The following is a 24058-nucleotide window of genomic DNA, read 5'->3' as shown; positions in this document are numbered from 1 at the left end:
ACTTATTTAAAAGCACTATTTCAATGCTCCAACAGGGCAAAAGATCAACAAATATTAATTTATCTTGACTTTTTTAGTGCTCTAACAAACCAGAGTTGACCAAATCCAAGGATTCTGAAATGTTTATATTTTAATGCTGGAATTAATACAGCTTGTAAGAATCACCTTCCAATTCACTGCTAATGACATATCAAGTGTTTAGAAGGTACTAAAAATAAAATTGAGCTGTACCCATATCAGTTTCATGATTGCCTATAAAATACAAAGTTTGGGGGGGCAGCATGTTATAAAAGAGGTGCATACAGTATTCACATTAGCCCACTGATACATATTCAGAAATTTCATAAACCTAAAATTTTTAATCCTATAATATGAATAAACTGCCCAATGACATATTTTTCTCCCGTGTCTGGAATTTAATGACTAGTAATAAGCCAAAAAATTAGCAGTAAAAATAAAAGATAATAATATACTGAAAAGAAGAACTTACAGAACAAACCATTGACCCTTTATCTTGTACTAAAAATCGACATCTTGAAAATGCAGTTGGTTGCTGAGATATGGCAAAAGCAGCTCTGCTTTTAATAAGAGAAGATCTGTATTCAGAAGTCAAGTTCCCAATAAACATTTAAGCAGTCAGTGCAATTATGCAACTTATAACAGTTTCCTGTTTGATTTACATTTAGTCAGCAATTTGACATTCTTAAGGTGGCAATTGCAAGAATCAAAACCAAATGAAACACTGCATCAAAATTCCTATAACCCAACTTGGAAACTACACTGGGATGGGGGTGGGGGGAGTTTATTTCTTTTGGTTTGTTTGTTTTTTATTACAATATTAGTTATCACATTGACTTTTCCTTTAATTAAACTTAGATAAGAAAGCATAATGTCTACTTTTCGAGTAAAAATAAAAACAAAACAACATGCAGTGTTTACTGTAATAATAATAAAGCTAAGACTCTCAGCATACACTTCATGCCAGGTATCGATTATTCTAAACATTTTACAAATAGGAATTAATTTCATCCTTACAGCAACCTTACAAGGTAGGTGTCATTACTACTTCCATTTTTAGTGACAATACTAAAGTAGAAAGAGGCTAAGTAACTTGCCCACAGTCACACAGATAATAAAGTGAAGGAGCCGGGATGCAAACCTAGGTGGTCCAGAATCCAGACATTAGGCACTGCAGCTTATCCTGCCAGCGTAAATACTCTGCATTAGTTCTGAACAAAGCTCTATAGGACCACAAAAACAAAGCTGTTGGGATCCCCAGGATCCTCTGCATTTCTGGTGAAAAATTAAGTCTCCAATTAGCACTAAGCCTCTGTGTTGGGTACTTCTCTGTCCATTTTTTAATGGATTAATTTTATACCAACAGAGAAATAACTTCAGAGTACTATCAGGTGCTCACTTATGTAAATGTCTCACTTCCTTTTCTTTGCTTTGAAATAATTACATTCCAAAATGTATATACTTTTAACTGTAAATAGAAGGACCAAATAAAAAAAACACCTTAATACAGTTGAATATACAGACACTGGTATTTTAATCATCTTTACATGTTTAAAATCATGAAGCAAATTATAACCATTCCCTTATGTTTCCATAGAATCTTTTTCCTTCTTCTTTTGTATTTTGGAATCTAAACATGTGTATTATGAAACTGCTTCCCAAGACACATATTCAGGAAAAGTATTCTGTGCCAGCATTACCTCTATCAGAAATTCACAAAGTTAAAAATGAGTATCTAGGAAGGAAATAAAACTTGGAGAACTCCCACCCATTTTTGACTGGTATATTGTATATATACTCCCTCTTACCACTCACCAATTAATTAAGAACCACAATTTGTGAACACAAATTAAGCCTTTATATGGAGAGAAAATATCCCATATTACATATATTCCCCAATATAGGGTAGGAAGGCTATTTCTAAGTCCTTTGTATATAGCATCCATCAAATGCTATAATATGAACTTGTCAAAGCTTCAAGATAGCCTTTTAACATATCCTTGAACAAGCAGTTATAGCCTTCACCAGATCAACTCTTAAATTAACATCATACTTCTTATTTTAACACAGAATTGTAACGCCTACTTGCCTGCTTTAAAAGAATTCATTGACTATTGTGCAGAATGGAGGTGCTCTAATGACCACTCACAGAGACTCAACTTTAAGAAGGATGTAGTCGTATTTTACTTCCTGCCAGGGCAACGTACATACACTTTGCACAAAGATAAACTCTTCTGTCAGGACCAGTCTCACAAAGGTGGTATTCTGCTGAGCAGCAACCTGCCTCCTATCCCCCAACTCTCTGGCACCCAGCTGAAACTCCCAGTATCTGCACTTCAGTCTGAATGACACAGCAAGACTCTATCTCTAAAGTCCAAATAAATGACTAAACACTGGCTAAATCTATAACTAAATCACCATGAATCACAACATAAGATAGATATCAAAACTTGATTAGTGTGACAGCAACTATTCAACCGAAAGCTGAAAAACCTTCCTCTTTGTAAGCCTTAAGAAATGCTACGTAAAACAACATAGAAATGAAACCATATTTTTTCTACAGGATCCACAGTACAATTTAACTCATAATTGTATCAGGTGCACTAACAGTTTATATAGGTTCTGGCTTTCAACTGCATACACATCTGTTATCCTATGGAAAATATTTACTAATTAAATAAAATTGAGATTAAACTATTCTAGTGGAAATCAATACATAGTATTTGAACTATGAGTCAAAAGAGATAGTCAGTGGAACAACGTGTAGATAAAAGAAGGAGAAAAAAAAAAAGAGTTTTATTGCCTAAACTCGACACACTGCAGATTTTAAGAAAATAAGTTCAGTATATTGGAATTTAAAACATATCTGGGTATCTCATATGTTTATTTATATCCTTATGACCCAAGCTGAAAAAAAATCACGCAAAATATAAAAGCTCTTTGGAGTTCAAGCTAACCACACGTAAAATAAGGAAATCGTAGGCTAGATTATCTCTCAAGTAATAAACGGACTTAATTCCATACCTGTAGCAAAACCTAAAATGATAAAAGGCAGAACTAACATTTCCATTAGGCTTTTAAGAATAGGTAAGAAGTATTATTTAAATGGTCTTACACCTAACCACGACTGAGATTTGCCAATTACAAGTCTCAAAGAAGTCACTTTTTAATCTCATCATTGTTGCCAAAATAATTTTCTGAGGGTTTTTTCTCCTTGAACATCTCATTCTAGCGCAACACTTAACATTTTTACTCTAGCTACAAAGAAATCTAAACAGTGGCCCCAAATAGGAAGATGGGCATGTATCTTTTTCACTGGGCTCATGATAAGAGTAACATACAGAGACGGGAATAAAGCAGAGGACAGTTATTTGTAGTGGTGGTTAACAGTGATTCTGGATGTTTACCACAGAAAAAGCCTGTGAGTCAAGAGATGTCAACACAGATGCGGTCACACTTCCATAATAAGGAACTAGGTGTTTCCTGTGTCCAGACAAATGGGAGATCTGAACGGCTTTAGCAGTGTCTCAAAGCGACCAAGGTGACAGGAATTTAGGTGAACAGAAATAGATGAACAGTCTTCTTCAGTTGAAAGGCAGATTCAATTTTGTGAGTATGTTTCCTTTAGGATGCTCATTTCTGCATCTTCTTGGCATTTGGAATAAACTCCACTTAGGCATATATGTACACCCTAACTAGCAAATTCACTTCTATTAATTTAAAATTAAAATTAGGCTTTGGTTGAAGGCCACAGCACAGCTCTAAAGAAATTTCAGCATGGAATAGAGTAGAAACAGGATTTTTGTTTGCAATCAACATTTTACATGGTAATTCACGGTCTGATTACAGCAAGGGTCACATTTTCCCTACTGTGTAGACCTCAGAGCACTCAGAAAGATGGCATGCATTCAGGAGACAAACAAAACTGCTTTTGAAACTAATGATGATGTGCAGTTGGAAGAATCTGTGAATTTTTTTTAATAAAAATATTTAGACCTCTAATCACCTTGATTCTGAAGCAGTGTCTTGTCTGGCACAACAGGAAAACAAGGAATGGAATTAGCACACACAAAGAGAAATATGTCTAAATCAGGATTCAGAATAAAAGACATTCCCATAAGTCATCAATAAGTCATGGTAAGGTTACTTCAATAATGAACTACAATGAATAATTATACTATTTTTTTCACTGAATACAAGAGAAACAAAGAACAAAAACTATACCACAAAGTACTTCATCATCAAAGATTTTATTTTCTCATTGAAAAGGTTTATAAGTAAATAGAAGTAATATCTATCATTTACTTTTTTTTGACTGTCATTTACTTCTGAGCAATAAATTTCAACATTAATAAATATTTAAGCACAGCCTTAAAACCTGAGAAGCAATTGTAAAAAGTAACAAATATGCCTGTGATAATATTTAATAAACAGATGTTATAAAAATATACCATATCATATAAATTAAAGTTTACTAAACAATGAAATAACATTAAATTTTGAAAAATTAATTCAAAGTGAGGTAAAACAAAAAATACACACATTCCCTCTCCTCTATTATTTCAGTTATGTGCAAGTAAATCGACTAACCAACTATTAAAAAGATCTTGGCTCCTTTTTCTCAGCCTGCTTAAAAACAGTAACCTAACATGTTTTCAATAATTCAGGATAGTGGTCCTGGAAAAGGATGCCTAAACTGAATTTAAAATTTCAAATTAACGTGCTTTTAAAAAAGTAATAGTAGGCCGGGCGCGGTGGCTCACGCCTGTAATCCCAGCCCTTTGGGAGGCCGAGGCGGGCGGATCACGAGGTCAGATCGAGACCATGCCGGCTAACATGGTGAAACCCCGTCTCTACTAAAAATTTAAAAAAAAAAAAACGTAGCCAGGCATGGTGGCGCGTGCCTGTAGTCCCAGTTACTCCGGAGGCTAAGGCAGGAGAATGGCGTGAACCCGGGAGGCGGAGCTTCCAGTGAGCCAAGATCGCACCACTGCACTCCAGCCTGGCGACAGAGCGAGACTCTGTCTCAAAAAAAAAAAAAAAAAAAAAAGTAATAGTATTGTTAGCCTATCTCCTACCCTACCATATTCTCTACTTGACAATGCATATTTAGAGATCCATTTTATGCAACTAATAAGATATTAAGTACTCAAGTGACAAGAAAATTGTAACTGATCATACTACAACCTTCTCCCCTCACTATTCTGAATAGTTTCAGATATCATGGTAATTATGTGTACATGATAGTCTCTCTAAACCAAGTGATAATGAGAATGTAGAGTTCAGGAACCACAAGGTTTCAGAAACCATGCTCTAGAATTGAATACCCTTTTTCTTAGGAAATACACCCTAAAGTACTAAGAATAAAGGAACACGATGCATGCAACTTATTCACAAACGGCTTAGAATGAGGAAATATAGATGTGCATATATATGTATGTATATATATGTCAATGGACCAAAAATCATAAAACAAATGTAGCAAAATATAAAAACTTGATTAACCTGGATAAATGGTTAAACAGGAATCCTCTGCAATATTTCTGCAACGTTAGTATAAATTTGAAATTATTTCAAAATACAAATTTAAAACTCTCCAAGCTTCTAACTTGTACATTTATGTTGAAGTGACTTACTGGTTGAGATAAACCTATTAAGAGTACATTTTGTCCAACAATTTTACTACTGTGTAGATATTCATCAATAATGCATATGTAGGGTTGGACGCGCTGGCTCACGCCTGTAATCCCAGCACTTTGGGAGGCCCAGGCGGGTGGATCATGAGGGCAAGAGATGGAGACCATCCTGCCTAACATGGTGAAACCCCGTCTCTACTAAAAATACAAAAAAATTAGCCGGGCGTGGTGGCGGGCGCCTGTAGTCCCAGCTACTCAGGAGGCTGAGGCAGGAGAATGGCGTGAACCCGGAAGGCGGAGCTTGCAGTGAGCCGAAATTGCACTATTGCACTCCAGCCTGGGCGACTGAGCAAGACTCCATATCAAATAATAATAATAATAATAATAATAATGCATATGTAGGTACATTAAAGACATGTATAATAATAGTGAAGACAGGACTCTTTTTGAAGCCAAAAACCTAGAAACAACCCATATGTCTATTCACAAGAGAATGGAAAAATTCAGATATATTAAATGGAATACTATATAGCAATAAAATGAATGAAGTAAAATGCTCATTAAAACAGGAATAAATCTCACAAACGAATGTCAGTGAAAGATGCGAGATAAAAGAATATAGGCTGTATCATTCTATTTATGTAAAGTTCAAAAGCAAGCACCACTAATCTAGGATGTCTGAGGTCAGCATGGGGATGGTGATTAGATGGGGGACATGGGAGGAGCTGTACACATGCTGCTAGCATTCCATTTATTGACCGGGGTGAAGAAGAAATAGAGGTGTTCACTCTGCGATAATCTACTGAGCTGTGTGCTTTTAATTGGTGTCCTTTTCTGGGAAAACAATTTTTTTAAGTATAATTTTGGCCTATTGATTTAATGCTATCAAACTCACAAAATGTAGAAAATGGTACAAAAGTACTCTCTGATTTTTAGAACTGCACATAGCCAAGAAAACATTAAAACATACAGAAAACAATGATTTTTAATGATCTTAGAAATTTAAAAGTTTGCCATTTATTTCAATACAGCACTTAAAACAACACAGCTACAAAAAGGTGAAATTTTCAACCCAAAACTAATGTATATTTGCCCTCTGACTTCAATATCCTTCTATTAGAATGAGGTATAGAGGGCTTTGGGAAGCTATTTGCAAAAATTATACATACAGCTAAGCAGGAACTCCTGAAAGCAAATGAATAATCTTACATTAAACAATATGAATAATCTTTATAAACAGAAGCCACCGCTTCTGTGCTTTACATCCTAGTTACAGCTAACCTTTGATCTTCTTAATGGGTACTGCTAATTGTCACTTTCAGGCATGGTTCTCTCAGGAAGGAAACTGGGATTCTCCACATGCTCAGTTTAACCAACAGAATAAGAAAATGCAAATAGGTTTGGTTGAAAGTGTTGTATTCTTATTAGTAGGCAGTATTATAGAGATAATGCAAACTGATATCTTTATGTATATTCTTGGTTCTCTAAACTCGTTTCATATTCTATACACCTTATATTAGTTTTGTGGCTATTTCCTTTGAAATTTCTTCCATAAGGTTGTGCCCAAAAGCACTTTAAATTCTTCACATACTTTCTTCACTATAAATCAAATTCAATGTTTGAACATGACTTTGTACTAATTCAGAGGAAAGTTCAGGATCAAAATTATATTAATCCAGTATTAGTTATCTTTCTTAAAGTGGAAAAAAAAAAGGCACACATGGACAAAAGATCCTCAGGAATAATTCAAGGATTAGTCTAACTTAACTAGTGAGTGAGTGCTACCTAGTTATATGTTAACTTTTAGCATGTACTATGTCTAAGAGAAATAGGCCAAAAGAATATCCAAGAAGATGTTAATGGCACACAGGCTAGTGGATAACATGTATTCGTCTTCTGACTACAAGAATTGCCAATCATCAAACAACAAGAAACAACCCAAATATCCATCGGCAAAGAGTGGATAAACTATAATGTATGAAATGGAATACTATACAGTGATAAAAGTGAATAAGTCAAGCTATACACAAAAATAGGAACGAATCTCACAAACATCTACATCACCAACAAATTTAGAAAGGTTCCCAACTAAGTCCATTACTTTCTAGAGGTTGCAGCACCCCACTAAGAATTTGAGTGATCAATATTATTGTATGTATAATTTTAATTTTTTTTAAAAAAAGTAATTCTCCAAAAATCACTACATCTAATTTTGTGTTACTAAAAGAACAAGCAGTAAGATTTAACAGGCTATGCCTTTTCCATACTGGAGATAAAAACAAAACAAAATAGAATGTTCACAAGATTCAGGAGGTCCCTTACAGATCTCTCATGCTATCTGAGAGTTGCTATCAACATGATCTTGTAACCATTGTGTGATTTATATTGAGATCCAGAAAAGTCTGTCATTGAAAAATCAAAGAAATGCCTAGGAAATATTTTATATACTTAAAAATAAAGATATTATTGTATCTATCAGTTTAGTACAGTTGTTTCAATCAGTGGCTTTTGGATTCCATTAAATATGTCTAGAAAGGCCAAGAAAAAAAAAGGCACGATCAGGGAAGGTTAACTTAGTATATGTTAGCATCAGTTGTGCTAACAATATAAAGCTTAGACTCTGGAATCTGAGAAAAAGAAACACACAAACAATACAAAAAACATAATTCAAAAAGATAATAACGTCATCAAAAAGCTTTGAAGCTACTGGTTGAAAAAGTTTTCTTAATAGAATTAATTGTAATTGAAACCAATATATTATTAGAAACCGATTAGAACAAGCACAACACAGGGATGCATAAATGTCACTCCAAAATTAATCAACCACTTTTTAGTAACGTATCAGTATATCACTGCAGAAAATTTTGCTTTGCAAACAGAGGACACTGATCTCACCTGATTTCATTTTCATACTGTGGGGACAGTCTACCTGAATTCTGGTAAAAGCTTTTCAGGAAAGAGGGGGCAGTGAAGGAAGGGGCAGAGAAGGAAGTGTGAAGACTTGGAAGACTGGAGGAAGAATTACTCTCCTTGTACATGCGTCGAACTGACGAAAGAGTGCTGAGTACAGAAAATACAGCAAATTTGTCTTAATTTATATTTTGGCAATATCTTCATTCACTATGAAAAAGCATATAAACAGGTTCTTGCTATTAATTTAATCTTTCCTTTCAAGGCTCAGGGCTGGATCTTACATGAAAAAAAAAAGAAGCATGCAGTTCTCTATTTAGATAACTATGACCTAATTTCATTCTTTCACAATTTGAATTCCTTATCTATACAGTATTTCTAAGCATCTGTGTTTGTCTCTAAAAAATTCTTAACAACTTGAGGACAAAAAGTATTTGTTTTCACATGCAAAAGACACTTCAAGGGGAAAAAAGTAGGAAAGCACAAATAATTACAGGAAACAAGTTCCAGAAGGAAAGACTGATTATCACTAGTTCAAAGACTTTGACTATTTTAAAGATATAAACCCTTCTAAATATTTAAGAACAACATGTTTGGTTGTTGGAAGTTATCATAATACCTTTGGCTTAACAAACATTAATGTCCGTGTTCTTTCCTGAAGACAGTGGAATTGTGCCACTATGGTTTAATTGAAAGCCCAAAATCTAGAAGATTCTTTGCATAGCAAGCTTTCACAATGACACAGAGAGCATCTTTTTATAGTGATAGAAATTGTTTGAACTTATACATTATAAAATGTGGAAAACAGAGGGAAGGATTGAGATATTTATAGTCTAAAATGATAGATGTCTTTAATTCTTGAAAGTAATTTTTCCTGGAAAAAAAAAGCGTTCTATTGCCTTGAGTAAATATAAATGAAGTGATCATTTAAATATCTTGATATACATATGACTATTTAATATCCTTGACATACACAGAAAAAAATCTGAGAATAATGAATTCTGTTAACTTTATTTTTCTATCATAAAATATCTCATTTTTAAATTTCGAATCATTCAGAAAACAACAATGAAAATAAAACCGTGTCCTTAAAAGAAATGCTGGCAAATTTTGTAACACATGATATAAAAATTAGCCTTCTCCTTTTACATTGAGTTGTGTTTTTTCTTTTCCTCTCCAACCAGCATCTTTACTTAACCCTATTTTCTGTATCAAATTCATAGGTAAATAAGAGAAACAAAACGAGTTCTAAGATATAAATTTGATCTGTGTTACACAGGAAGAAGAAAATCATTCCAAATTTATCCTCTTTACTGTTTCTCACCAAATATCAAACAACTTTTTGTTAAATTATGTTTTAAATACTGTGTAAGATCTTTTCTAAGTGGACACTGCCTGTCAATTATGGTATATGTATTCTTCTTTATAGATATCACCTTATTCTAGATAAAATTTATAACAATTTTCATATTTAGCTTTAATTTATTATGTAACAAAATATAGCCAAATATTATCTCATGTATGAAAGTAACTCAGGTGACTTTTAAAACCCTGGTATTTTATTGTAAGCTAACAGGAAGTCCTACTGCTATGCTATTTTCAAATCTGCTGACTTTGTTTCTCTAGAATCATCATCAAGACACTGAGTAACATGTTATCAGCAGGTTTTCAGACAAAACAATTGCATGGTTAACTCGTTTTTTCCATTTTTCTGAAAGGAAAAAAAAAAAGAGTTTCCACCCAAACGAAATAACTCTTCTTTCTGGGTATGCCTTAACCTTGCCTGTTTCCCCTAGTAAATGAGGTGACTTAAATTGTTTTTATGGTGGTTCTCAAAACTGAAAGTTGGCGACAGCATAAATTCGCCATCCACCTTGACTCCAGAGTAATCCAAACTGTGTGCCATGAGAATCTAGGTCCCATCCTGGAGACAGGGTCAGACTCACCTGCACTGCTCGCTGGAGCTCTGCCTCAGCAGAGGGGAACGCACACCCTGAGCCCTCCCATCCTGCAAATTCAGCTTTCTTTTTGTGCTTGAAGGTGGGTGGCTGAACGTGTGTGCCCGTCTTCGAAACTGCGGGGAGTCAGAATCCTCTTCGGGAAACGTTTGCCAAGCTGAGGACAGTGGGGACGCTGGCGGTGTCCCTGGTGGAGAGTCCCCTGGTGAGTAGTCCTGAAACACAGGCAGAAGGGAGCCCTTTATTTCCCAAGTGGGTCATGGCAGACCTGCCAAAACACAGAGCTCAAAAGTGACAGTGTGCCTCACCTTCCTCCTGAGTCATGACAAAACTGCTTTTTTTCTCCCCCTTTTACTGAATTTATGCCATAGGCTAATCAGTATCACTACAAGCCATTATCTTCTGATAAGCAGCTGTAATCAGTATCACCACAACCCACTTATCTTCGGATAAGCAGCTGTAAGACAGCATCCGTAAAGACAGGCCAGAAAGTGAGAGGGATGACAAAAAGTGAAAGGTATTCTCTCCCCTGACACTTGGCCACGAAATGCTATAGCTACTGTACTTCTCTCACTGTTGCCAGAGAGATGAAAAAAGATCATGACCAAAGAGGGTGGAGTCTGTGTTTCCGTATCTCCTGGCTTCCGTGACATATCAATTGCATGCTTCCTGTACTGCCAAAACAGTATTACAATGCCTAAGTGTCCAAGTCTCATGGCAAAGCCTTCCGGAAAATAAAATCTGTTAAGTGTCTTCCCTCACTGTGGACGTTTCTATTCAATTACATGTTCCCTGAGGTAAATTTCTTTAAAAACACAGGAAAAACAGGAAATGAATGAAAACCGAGCTATGCTGGAATGCATCTCATATTGCATGGGTAGAAATCATAAATCTTTCAATTTAGACAGGTATGCTGTTAAAACTTTCCAGAACAGGCACCACTGTAGAAATCTTCAGCTTGATAAACATGGGTTAGTGATAATAGACTCATAGCTGGACTAAGTCCCTACTTCCATCAACAGAAAGTTTAATAGAAATATTTTAATATATTTCCATTTTAAAAAATAGGCTGCATGTGCCTCAGGTGACATACTGCACTATGCAGGAAACAGGAAACCCAACCTACTGAGAGTTGTCTATGAGATAAAGAAGCTCCTGATGTTGCAGTTAAAATGATTTTTAAAAATGAGGGGGGAAAAGTAACACAGGAAGGGAACAAATAAAATCACTGTACAAGTATATAATTAGTAATCTATGGCTCATTTTTTATAAGGTGTTGGATCAATAGTTGCTCAAATACTGTTGTCCAAAGCACACTATCTCTAAACAATAAAAAGCCTAACACAGCACAATTAGCCTGTAAGGAACTACATGCTAATGCCTAGAATCTTCTTATTTAAAATAATAAAGTCTCAAATATTTATTTTTTAAAAAGCTATAAAGCATTCATAATAAAATACTGGAGCATGCATATTACCATATCGGTGCTGACTTTGTTAAGCTGTAATTAGTGTAAATAAGCTCTAGTTAGATACCTTCTCTGAGGCAAGACTGTTGGACCGCTCAAAACTGTCCACACTTCCAAGCCGACCTCTCATTCTGTTAGCTCCCTGAGTGAAAAGAATAAAATTAAGCGCTTCATGTGATGTAACATTTTACTTCAAAACTATAAAAGGTAGTTCCAGTTGGCCTCTTAATGTTAGCATTAAATTGATCCTTTTGTGGTTCACTTAAATGTGTTGGCTATATGAATAGTCATTATACCACGGTAAGAACCATTCCTGATCTATTTCCATTATTTCTAAATCAGCCATTAGATAACTAGATACTCAGGCCAAACTTTTTGAAGTTAGTTTGGTTACAAGATTACACATTATTCACCCATAAGTTCAGTAACGGCCCCATTAACTCTGTCTCAGATTCAAATGTGGAAGATACAGCAAAACAAATGAAAAAAAGCTATCTAGAAAATGACTTAATACATACAACCTAGATCAAAACATCATAATTCACATTATAGGATTATAATAAACATCAGTTAAAAAACACATGGAAAAGAAAACCACATTCTAAAATTTAAAGGTTTTGCTTCATTCATTATTCCATAATGCCAAACTATTTCAATAAATCATTTAATTTTGGAAGACTAGATATCAGTCTGCTTCAATATTAGTGAATTGGTTATCGATTTTTTTTCACATAGTCCTTTGATGTGGATTTTACAAATGATCTCAGAAACAGATCTAAGAGATCACTTAAGATCTAAGAGACCTAAGAACCTAAGAGATCATTTTGTCTGTTCCCCCTCACTTTAAACAGGAAGGGACTGAGGCCAACTGTAGAAGGAAAGAGGATACAAGTCAGGTTGGGAACCTCATCATCTACAAGGTCTCAAAAGACAAAACACAGACTGAGGAGTTCCACACAACTCTAGAGCATGTGGCGAAGTTCTAAAAAAGAATGAGTGGAAACACCGGTTAGATCCATGTGACAGTGACCCTGCGAAATTTTTTAACAATGCATAACATTTGCATAGCACTTTCCAGGCTTCAACTCTGTCTGCAAACATTCTTAGGTTTACTTGGGGGTAAGAGGGGGTTGAATTTCATTTTAATTTTTAAGGAAAGTAATATCAGCACAAAGTTTCCAAAGTGAAACTGTGCTATCAAGTTTCTAATGAAAAGTGGTGGTCATCTACCCCCTCTCTCTCACTCTGAATCCCACTCCCCAGAAGCAAACCTTGACATTATTTATATTGATATTTCTGGTATTCAAGCTTATCCTACTGTTCCTTATGCTTTCCATTTTAGAAACTATCTATTGACTTCCTAATTCTGGAAGATGAAACTTTAATATTCTTACTTCATTATATACCCAGTTCCACCACACACACACACACACACACAAACACACCTTTCTTCCCTTCTTCCTTCAATATAGTTACATCATGAATTTTGGTTAAATCAGTACTTTGTGCTTAGATTATTATGACTGTTAATATTGTTTGCAGCTGAGCTACATATTTTATGACGATTATGTTTGATTACACCTCATATCTTGTATATTGTTTTTCATGGAGTTAGTGGCTACTTGAGCAATCACAAATATATTACAAAACTCTCCAACAGTTCACAATATGGTCCAAACATCACCACATAAACCATTAATCTCCCTCTCTCTCTCCCTTCCCCTCCCCCTCCCCCTCCTTTTTTTTTTTTTTTTTAAAGCAACCATTATGGAGACCTCTGTGTTTCTGCCCCAATCTGGACTGGACGTGTTACAATGTAGGCTTGCTCTACAAAGTTTCCTAGGATTTTCCTTCACTATCAACCTAGAAATTTCCTTTGACCCCCTCCTTTGTTGGAATTTCTGCTTCCTTGGTCCCATGTCTTCTCCTTTTTTAGTTTACTTCCTCATTTTGGAAAGGCGCATTCTCCAGGTGCTTTCTGAGAAAGGGAGAGTGGGAATTAAATTTTTTTTAAAATGTACATGCCCATAAGTGTCATTAGTCTATGCTTGCATTTCACTAATAGTTTGGCTGGATATTGTATATTGTAGTGGTTAGAAATTTTGCTTCCAAATATCTTAGCACTGCTCAAATGTCCTTTGGTTCAGAAGTCTAAAGCCATTGTGACTCTAGAGCCTGTGTGTCTGACCTGCTGCTTCTCTTTGGAACAGAATCTAAGTTTGCCCTTTGGCACTGTGAAATTTCACAACAACATGCCTTAACATGACTTTTATGCAGTCACTCTGTTGGGCACTTTCTGAGTTCACTAAATCTGGAAACTCATGCTCTTTAGCTCTGATAAATTTTTAAAATTATTTCTTTAAAGAATTCCTTGCACGCATCTTTTCTTACTGGAACTCCTACTGTTTAGGTTCTGGACAGATCCTTTAATTTTTTACCTTGTTCTCCTATTTTCCTTTTCTTTGAATTTTGCTCCATTTTCTGAAAGGTTTTTTTCAACTCTAGTTTCCTAGCCTTCTCTTGAATTTTTCTTTTTACATCTACTATCAGAAAGTTTAACAGTTCTTTCTTCTTTTCAGATGACTATGTTTTACTTATGACAGCTGACCTTGTTTCGTAAAGCAATATTTATTCTTATCTGATATATTACACCTTTATCTCCAATGGCTTACTATATAATAAGTAAAACAATAATAAAATTAATAGCTGCACCTAATATTGTTGAATGCTTATCATGTGCCCTATACTACGTTAAGCATTTTACAGTGCATTAGCTCACTTAATCCTCATACCAATTGTGAGGTCAGTATGGTTATTTAGCCCGTCTTCACAGATACAGAGACTGAAGTTCTGACAGATCACATTGCCCAAGTTTACACAGCTAGTTAAAAGAAAGGGCAGCAATTTTGACACAGGAAGCACAATTTTCAAGTGAAGCTCCTGAGCTGTTACTACTACATCCCTAATCTAAGGCTCTGTGAAAAAGAGAATTACAGATAAAGCTAATTAGCCTACAGAGGTTACATGGAATTTTGTAAATGTCCTAGAACATCATCAAATTCTTTTCAGTTCTTCAGTTCTATGTTATAATTGGCATTCTTCCAATAATAAAAACTGTATTTGTGGCTAATAAATTATTGGATTAGTGTGTGTAGCCAAGAGGAAAATATAGTAAAGACAAGATTGCTTTCTGTTATTTTTAGCGCTACTTACACACCCACCTGCCTGGTTATCTCAGACAGGTTATTTGGTCATAACAGACAAAGTAGTCAGATGGTATCAAACCATTCCTATTATTAGAAAAACACCTGAAATCACCTATTTTACTCATAGTGGTGTTTTACCCACATATGCTTTTTTTGTGCACAAAGGAAAACAAAGTTACTTTAAAACTATACTCTACCACTTCACACATTTCAACAAGTAAAGACAATGGACATTATTCTGAAGAAAGTAGAAAATGGGTACTATTTTCAAAATAACTTGCACTTTATATTAGTAAATATTGGCTTGGCATGGTGGCTCATGCCTGTAATCCTAGCACTTTAGGAAGCTGAGGTGGCAGGACTGCTTGACACCAGGAGTTCGAGACCAGCCTGGGCAACATGGTAAGTAAGACCCGGTCTCTATAAAAAAACAAAAATAAAATTAGCCAGGCTTGGTGGTATGTGCCCGTGGTCCTAGCTACTTGGGAGGCTGAGGCGGGAAGACTGTTTGAGCCCAGGAGTTTGAGGCTGCAGTGAGCTATGATCACACCACTGCACTCCAGCCTGAGTGACAGAGCAAGACCCTATCTCAAAAAAATAAAATAAAATTTATATTAGTAAATATTTCTGTTTTGGAAAACAACTGGAAAAAAAAAAAGCAACAGATAGCCATCACATGATTCTGATTTTCACCTCTGAACAGACAGCTTTTTCTGTTGTACGACATTATGATTCGCTAATTCACGTGGTAGGGCCTTTCCCTTGGACCCGCTTTTTAGTGGTTAATGAGCTGAGCTTCTTGGCATTTAAAAAATGGATCCTATTTCATAAACAACTATAGTTAGCTAAATAAAATATTTTGACATTTAAAAATGGCAGCAATTATGAGCTAAACTCCAAAATTGGAGTGTGAATTTTCTACTATACAACTCAGCAGGAAAAAAAAAAAAAAAGACAAGTTTTGGAAGTACACAAAACCCCTTTTGCCCTTTTGCTATGTAACCTTTAATACAACATGGGGAGCTGCCAACCTGCCCAAAAAGTGCATTCTGTTGCACATGGTACAAGCAAGACCTTGTTACATCGCAACATTAATGTCATTTGGCATCACTCTGGGAAACAAAAGCTACGATATCCACCTTGATCAAAACAGATTGGCTGTGCCCTTGCGAAAATGTCATTACAGCAATTGAAGACATGCGAAAAAGACTTCAAAGTTGGCACTGCAAGTATTATGCAGGATGCCAAGGTACTAAATGGAGATAAAGAAAGTACCACCCTAAATACCCTTTGCCATTTTGTAAATGACAGAGCTTTTGAGCTTACCACTGAATATACTACCTCATATCTATGATGTGATATTTCCCTAACATACTAACATTTAATCCTCACAATTACATGAGGCAAGCGGATATTAATATATCCATTTCACAAATGGGAAAACTATGGCTTAGAAAAGGCAAATAATTCATCCAAGATCATAAATATAAAATTGGCTAGGGCCAGGTATTACATTCAGGTACCCTGACACCTACTTAAATGGTCTTCTCTGCTAAAATTTTCACTAAACACTGTGCTCAATTCAGGTAGCTGATGCTGTTTCTGATGCTGGTGCTTTAAGAATTACACTTACCTTAAGTGTAATTGCATCAGCATCACCTGGAGGGCTTGGTGAACCCCAAATTGCTGGACCCCACCCCCAGAGTTTCTGATTAAGTAGGTCTGGAGTAAGGACCAGGATTTTACTAATTTATAAATTTTGAAGGAAAAAGGCATAAATATTTTATGAAATTTGTGTTGGCATACTTCTGACAAATCTCCTAGATGTTCTTTTCTGAGATTCCGTTTTCCACTAATAAAATAATGGCATTCACAATCGATCATGCTTGCTGCAGGGCTTCTGTTAAAGTTAAAAGTATCTCTATCATTAAGAGAAATAACTAGAAAAGTATTTTGAGCCATAACGAAGAAACAAAACAAGGAACGCGGCATATCAGAAGTTACTGTGTCCTAATGCTCTATTGCACAAACATGGAAAGAATCAAAATGTATCCAACTATTTAAACATATTCTTACAATGCTATTAAGGTTAAACAGGTGGAAATAATGTTTTTAAAAACAATATGCATTTGCAAATAGAGTTCAATGGTTAATTCAAAGTTCCTCTCAAAGTCTAAGAATTTATATCACTAATTTGCCTCTTTAAAGGCACTGAGAGATCACTAAGGAAGACACTTATACACTGAAGGTGAAATTTTATTTGTATATTAACATAAAGGCCAAGAGACTTAAAAACGTCATCAAGGTACATTTTGAAACTTTGTTCGTAGGAGTTAAAACACCTACCACCCAACCAGTCTTGGTTTTCACAGGCAGTGTGCTGGGTACAGAAAAGAGCCCTTATTGATGATCCTACAATGGCAGTGTTTCTGATCCATTAATAACCTGAGCTATTTATTAACACATGAAAACAGCAAGCAGAAAAAATAAATTTAAAAAAGCACCCTGGGTGGGCTTTGTGAGGTATGTGTGATAAGCAGGTTTAAAACGATCACTTTCTCTTTTTTCATTTTGAAGCAATCTCAAATGCGGAGGCAAGTTATAAGTATAGTACAAAAATGTTTTTTCCCACAACCATTTTCACATAAGTTGCCAATATAAAGCTCCATCACCCTGAAATACTTTACTGTGTATTTTCTATAAACAAGGAATTCTCCAATATAACTAAAATACAACTTTCAAAACCAGGATACTGACATTGATGCAGTATAATACTGCTGAATCTTCAGACTTCACTCCAATTGCACTGGTTGTCCCAATAATGGCTTTCAGGGCAAAAGGATTTGATTCACAATCTCCCATTCCACTTAGTTTTTGTGTTTCTTTAGGGTCCTTCAGTCTGGAGATATTCTTAACCTGTTCTTGACTTTCTTGAAGATAACAGGCTTGTTATTTTGTAGACTCCACCTCAATGTGGGTTTGTTGACATTTCCCCATGATTAGATTCAGGCACTGCCTATTTGTCAGGAATACCACAGAAGCAGTGCTGTTTCTTTACATCAGGTGGCACAGGGCTGCAAATTGTCCCACTGCTGATGATGTTCAATTTGATCACTTGGTGGTGTTTGCCAGCCTTCTCCATTGTAAAGTTATTTTCCCATTAGTAATTAATAAATATTAATTACATACAGCAAATATCTTCTTTATGATCAAACTTTCAATATATTCATTTATTTTTTGTATCAGAAAACAGTTTCCCATTTTATGCAATAAGTTAGATTATCTGTGGCTATCATTTATGTCAATGCTCGTATTTTCTCAGTGGGAGCCCTTTCAAGGTTTTTATGTCCTCATGACACATCACCATCTTTCTTCGAACATTTTCCTGCTATCTAGAACACCAAGATGTTCTGGGTTCATCTTGTACTTTTTCTACAGTCCTGAAATTAGCCATGTTTCTCAGAATCTTGGTTCTGTCTAGTAGAATGTATACATATATACTTATGTTTATAGTTACATACTTTTATGATTGCATATATATTTCTATATGATTGTATGTTTATACTTAATGTATATAAATATCATCATTTTATATTGATAACTCCAAGTTTTATTTTTGTAATTTTTTTATTTCCATAGGTTACTGGGGGAACAGGTGGGTTTTTTTGTTTGTTTGTTTGTTTTAGAAAGGGTCTCACTCTGTCTCCCAGGCTGGATTGCAGTGGCATGATCTCAGCTCACTGCAACCCCTGCCTCCTCAGTTCAAGTGATTCTCGTGCCTCAGCCTCCTGAATAGCTGGGATTACAGGCACGCAACACCATGCCTGGCTCATTTTTTTGTACTTTTAGTAGAGACGGGGTTTTACCGTGTTGGCCAGGAGGGAACAGGTGGTATTTGGTTACGTGAGTAAGTTCTTCAGTGTGATACCTCCAAGTTGAATCCAATGCAGGGTTCATTCTAATTTCTACCCTTTTCATATTAGTAATTTCTTTCTCCCTGGATTCCACTCTCCTTAAGACATTTACTTACCTCACCAGTCCCTGTGTGTATATAACCCATCTCCACAGTGACCACTGCACAGACACTGTCCTCATCCCACTCAGGCTGTGCCACTCCATGCTGGGGCTGCCATCCCAACACATGCACAACCTCAGCCTGCTCAGGCACTCATCCCTGTGAATGCCCGCTCCCCTCCACTGTGACTCTGACACCCGCACTGGGCCTTCCTTCTGCCAGTATGCTGCCTCCTGCGACCTCCCAAACCAGGTTCCCCTTCTCTGCGGATTCCCTCGTCACTGCAAGAGGCTTCCACACCCTGCATCGAGCCACCCCCACATTCCACACCCCATAGGGACAGTCTCCCTGCTCTGAGCCACCATGGGTCCCCCATGCCACAGCCCAAAACACCCACGTAGGTTGACCTCACCTAATAGCTCTAAGGAAGAATTGTTCAGGAAGAGGAAAATAAAGTTGAAGGGGAACCCTTGTACTTATTTTAAAATGGAATATATACCCTTACTAAATGGAATATATAAATTTCCATTAATTTATACTTTTTTCAGCACTTAGCCTCTAAGTTTCTAAGAATGAGTGATATGGTTTGGATCTGTGTCCCTGCCCAAATCTCATGTCAGATTGTAATTTCCAGTGTTGGAGGTGGGGCCTGGTGGGAAGTGACTGGATCACGGGGGATGGATTTCTTAGGAATGGTTTCGCACCATCGCCTTGGTGCTGTTCTCATGATAGTGAGTTCTCATGAAATCTGGTTGTTTAAAAGTGTGCAGCATCTCCTCATTCTCTCTCTCTTCTTAATGCTCCCACCATGTGAGATGTCTTGCTCCCCCTTTGCCTTCCACCATGATTGGAAGCTTCCTGAGGCCTCTCTGGAAGAACTCTAACTGGCAGAACTGTGAGCCAATGAAACCTCTTTTCTTTACAAATTGCCCAGTTTCAGGTATTTCTTTACAGCAATGCAAGAATGAACTAATACAATGGGCAAAAAAATAATTTCTTTATAACTTCCTATGGGAAATGATATTTAAAGTTCTTACAGTATTGAGCATCAATATTCTATTTCCCCTTTTCTATACATATATATTTCTACTACTAAATCTCTATTGATCAAATTCACATAAAGTCCCCAGAATAAATCTCGATCTGAGAAGGAAACTTATTTTGAAAGATCATTTTGGGCCGGGCATGGTGGCTCATGCCTGTAATCCCAATACTTTGGGAGGCCGAGATGGGCAGATCACAAGGTCAAGAGATCAAGACCATCCTGGTCAACATGGTGAAACTCCATCTCTACTAAAAATATAAAAATTAGCCGGGCGTGGTGGTGTGCACCTGTAGTCCAGCTACTCAGGAGGCAGAGGCAAGAGAATCACTTGAACCCGGGAGGTGGAGGTTGCAGTGAGCCAAGATCGTGCCACTGCACTCCAGGCTGGTGACAGAGCAAGACTGTGTCAAAGAAAAGGAAAAAAAAAAGGAAGATCATTTTGAGCTGGGCACGGTGGCTCTCACACCTTAATGCTAGCACTTTGGGAGGCCAAGGCAGGTGGATCACTTGAGGTCAGGAGTTTGAGAACAGCATGACCAACATGGTGAAAACCTGTCTCTACTAAAAGTACAAAAATTAGCCAGGCATGGTGGTGTGTACCTATAATCTCTGCTACTTGAGAGGCTGAGGCAGGAAATCTCTGCTACTCGAGAGGCTGAGGCAGGAGAATTGCTTGAACCCAGGAGGCAGAGGTTGCAGTGAGCTGAGATCTCACCACTGCACTCCAACTTGGGTGACAAGAGTGAAACTCCATTTCAAAAAAACAAAGCAAAACAAACAAACAAAAAAAGAACACTTTGTTAACTAATTTTTAAAAGTTATCTTAGGCTTTTTTTTTTTTTTTAAGGAAATCCGTGAACCTGTTGGGACTGAAGCTAAACTGTTAGAAAACACAGATGTGCATACTTAAAAGACCATCAGCGCAATCTTACCCTTGAGAAGATATTTTCCAGGGAGCTAGTTAAGGATCTCTTAGCTTTATTTTTCAGAATGTCAAGTTTGAACCTTCCACTGCTTGTTGCATTTTCTGGGATTGTACTATTTGAAATAGTCTAAAAAAAGAAAAACAGATACATTTTAGTTTGGAAATACTCAAGGTTAAATGAGACTTTAATTATAGGCTTAAGACTAAGCTATTAAAAAATCACAAGAATTCTTCAGTAGCTCTATTATTAAGTAATAATTTAAGTCCCACACTGTGAACACAATGATTACAAGGAAAGGGGTTTAATTTTTCATATTGTATGTAATAAAAAGACAGATGTAAAATATTTCCTTCATGCCTTTCCTTTCCATGAATACATTCCTGCTGCATTTCGCAAAAATCATACTTGAGATGTCAATTTTTACTGCTGCTACTCTGATTAACATCTATAACTATCCCTTCCAAGAGAGATATTTTATATCCAAATTACCAAGGAAAACACAGAACACAAGTTCCAAAGAACAAAGCATTTTCCAAACAGAACTGGATTCTGGTAATGCCTCTGTTATAATTTCATTTTCATTTGTGAGTGGGTCATTTATCTCTGAGATCACAACTATAGAACCAAACTGTGTGAGAATCTACGATGTGTCCACTATATTAGGTTCTCTATGTATTTTATCCATTGAAGTAAGCAGCTACATGGTCCTTAGCAGCGAAAACCTTTCAAGCGAGAAACCTTATGATTTGCTTGGGGAGGGAACAGCAACACAAAGCACATGTAAGTATCAAATACGAAAGCAGGAAGATTGGCTGTGGGTCTAAACACGAAGAACAGAATACAGAGGATTCAGACAGGCAGGAAGAAAGGGATGAAGACTTCCCCAGAACTGGGGATAGTTGTTGGCAAAATCCTAAAAGGTGGATTGCTTAAGGGAGAGAAAGTCAGTGCATGTATTTAGTTAAAATATTACTTGCCATTACTTTTAATGGCAAAAACTGCAATTACGTCTGCACCCGCCTAATAGAAGGGAACAGTAAAAGGTAACATAAGAAAGTTAGGCTGGAAAACAAAAGCCTTGAATGTTCTTAAGTGCCAGATAAATAGGAAGAACTAGTAATCCAAATTTATAAGCCGAGGGAAATCCCTGTGAATGTAATGTTTTAGGGACAGTTATCTAAAAGGAGTGTTCAAAAACACACCTAAAAGACAGGAAAATCAGACTGAAAGATCAAACTGAACTCGAGGCTTCAGCACAGTCTATGTAGGAGGCAATAAGGGCCCACACTAGCACCAGCTCCATCAAATCAGTTAAGAAGTTACAGATGCAAGAAAGGCCCCACCAAGAAAAGAAAGGAGAAAAAACAATGGGTATAGATGTGGGCTGGACAGGGTTCAGGGTGTATAAAGCACTGGGATCACTCATTATTCTAAGGCTTCCAGATAAACAAATGTGACAAAATAGAAAAACTATATGGGCACTTAGCAAATATCTGACACACAGTAACTGCTCAGTAAATACCAGTTGAATAAATGGAAGGAAATGAAGGAAAGGAGAGCATGATGGAGGCAGAAACTTAGCTACGAGCAAGAAAACATTAACATGTTAAAATCTCCTCCTATACGATCATTTCTTTGTGATTTATCCATCACAAAAAAATGCACATCTCGTGTACATCCTCCTTTAACTTCAGGTCCACATCAAAGCTCATGTCTTCCATATTTATACTCAAATTCCTCAATAGGCACCAAATGTATCAACCTCCATACTTACCACCTCAAATTCCTCTATGGGCACCAAATCCATTTTTCTAATTGAATCTCAAACACATTTCCACATTGAACTCTTATTTTTTATTTTCATCCACTGCCCCACTCTCGTCTGCTTTCTGTATTTCCAGGCTCCGTTTCATCAAATTTCCCCACATGGGAAACCATGATGTTGTTCACAGCAACTCCCTCTCCCTTCCTTTACAGATTCTTCCAGTCAGTCACTACGTCCTAAAGATTATGCCGCCTAAATAGCTCTTCACTCAGTTCCTTCCTCACTTCTCCAGGGCTCTAGCTTGGTCTCTCTCCTGAGTTAAATAAATGCTTCAAGACAGAATTATTCAAGCTATTTATGTACCAATGCTACCTCTAACTTGTGCATACATCATTATACCAATCACATCATAGTTTAATGTATTTGGTTTCATGTTGTTTTCTCCTCCTAAACAGTTAAGATGGCAGGACAGGGTCACCACTATTCATCACTGTTTCCTAGTACACAGTCTGTACTCGATAAAGATTTCTGCAATAATTAAATCACTTATCACATATTTTATTAAAACATTCTCCCAACTGGAGAATATGACTTAGTCCTAACCCCCTCACCCAGCAACCTCCCCAACAAATAAATCTACCATCAGAAGAACAGCAGAATTTTCTCTTTGTGGTGCAAATCTGATCTTCTCACTCCCTTACTTCAAATCCTTCCACGACAAAGTCAGGCCTGCCAGTAACTTAAGGCCCTTCCTCATCTCATTCTGCCTATCATCCCAGCCTTGTTTCCCCCACCAACCCCCAAGCACGACCTCAAAACTAGCACCTAATTCCAGTGCCTGCATAGAGTAAGTTTGGGTACACCACTACATAACTTTATGCTCAACCTTCCTCCCACCCTTCCTCCCTCCCTCCCTCGTTCCCTCCCTTTCTTTTTTTTTTGAGACAGAGTCTCACTGTCATCTGGGGAGTACAGTGGTGTGATCTCAGCTCACTGCAACCTCTGCCTCCCAGGTTCACGTGATTCTCCCGCCTCAGCCTCCTGAGTAGCTAGGATTACAGGTGCCCACCACCACACTGGCTAATTTTTTTGTATTTTTAGTAGAGATGGG

At 36.7% G+C, this 24058-nt stretch overlaps 1 protein-coding gene across 3 annotated transcripts in view; it reads right to left on the bottom strand.

Annotated features, from left to right (window-relative positions):
* Positions 1-24058, bottom strand: part of TBC1D4 (TBC1 domain family, member 4) — a 90488-nt gene that overhangs the window by 32170 nt on the left and 34260 nt on the right. The window contains exons 8-12 of one of the 3 annotated variants that reach the window (XM_011972012.1): positions 21189-21308; positions 12058-12132; positions 10511-10737; positions 8550-8714; positions 4025-4048 (exon numbers count right to left, since the gene is read on the bottom strand). In XM_011972012.1, coding sequence (XP_011827402.1) covers positions 4025-4048; positions 8550-8714; positions 10511-10737; positions 12058-12132; positions 21189-21308 — 611 coding nt within the window. Of the gene's footprint in view, positions 1-490; positions 623-4024; positions 4049-8549; positions 8715-10510; positions 10738-12057; positions 12133-21188; positions 21309-24058 lie in introns of those variants that run through there. The other 2 variants (XM_011972013.1, XM_011972014.1) reach the window with 2 other exon arrangements.

Source organism: Mandrillus leucophaeus, unplaced genomic scaffold (assembly GCF_000951045.1).
Source record: "Mandrillus leucophaeus isolate KB7577 unplaced genomic scaffold, Mleu.le_1.0 Scaffold126, whole genome shotgun sequence".
NCBI lineage: Eukaryota > Metazoa > Chordata > Mammalia > Primates > Cercopithecidae > Mandrillus > Mandrillus leucophaeus.
Note: the sequence above shows the minus strand (reverse complement) of the source record. Positions and strands in the feature narration are given on the sequence as shown.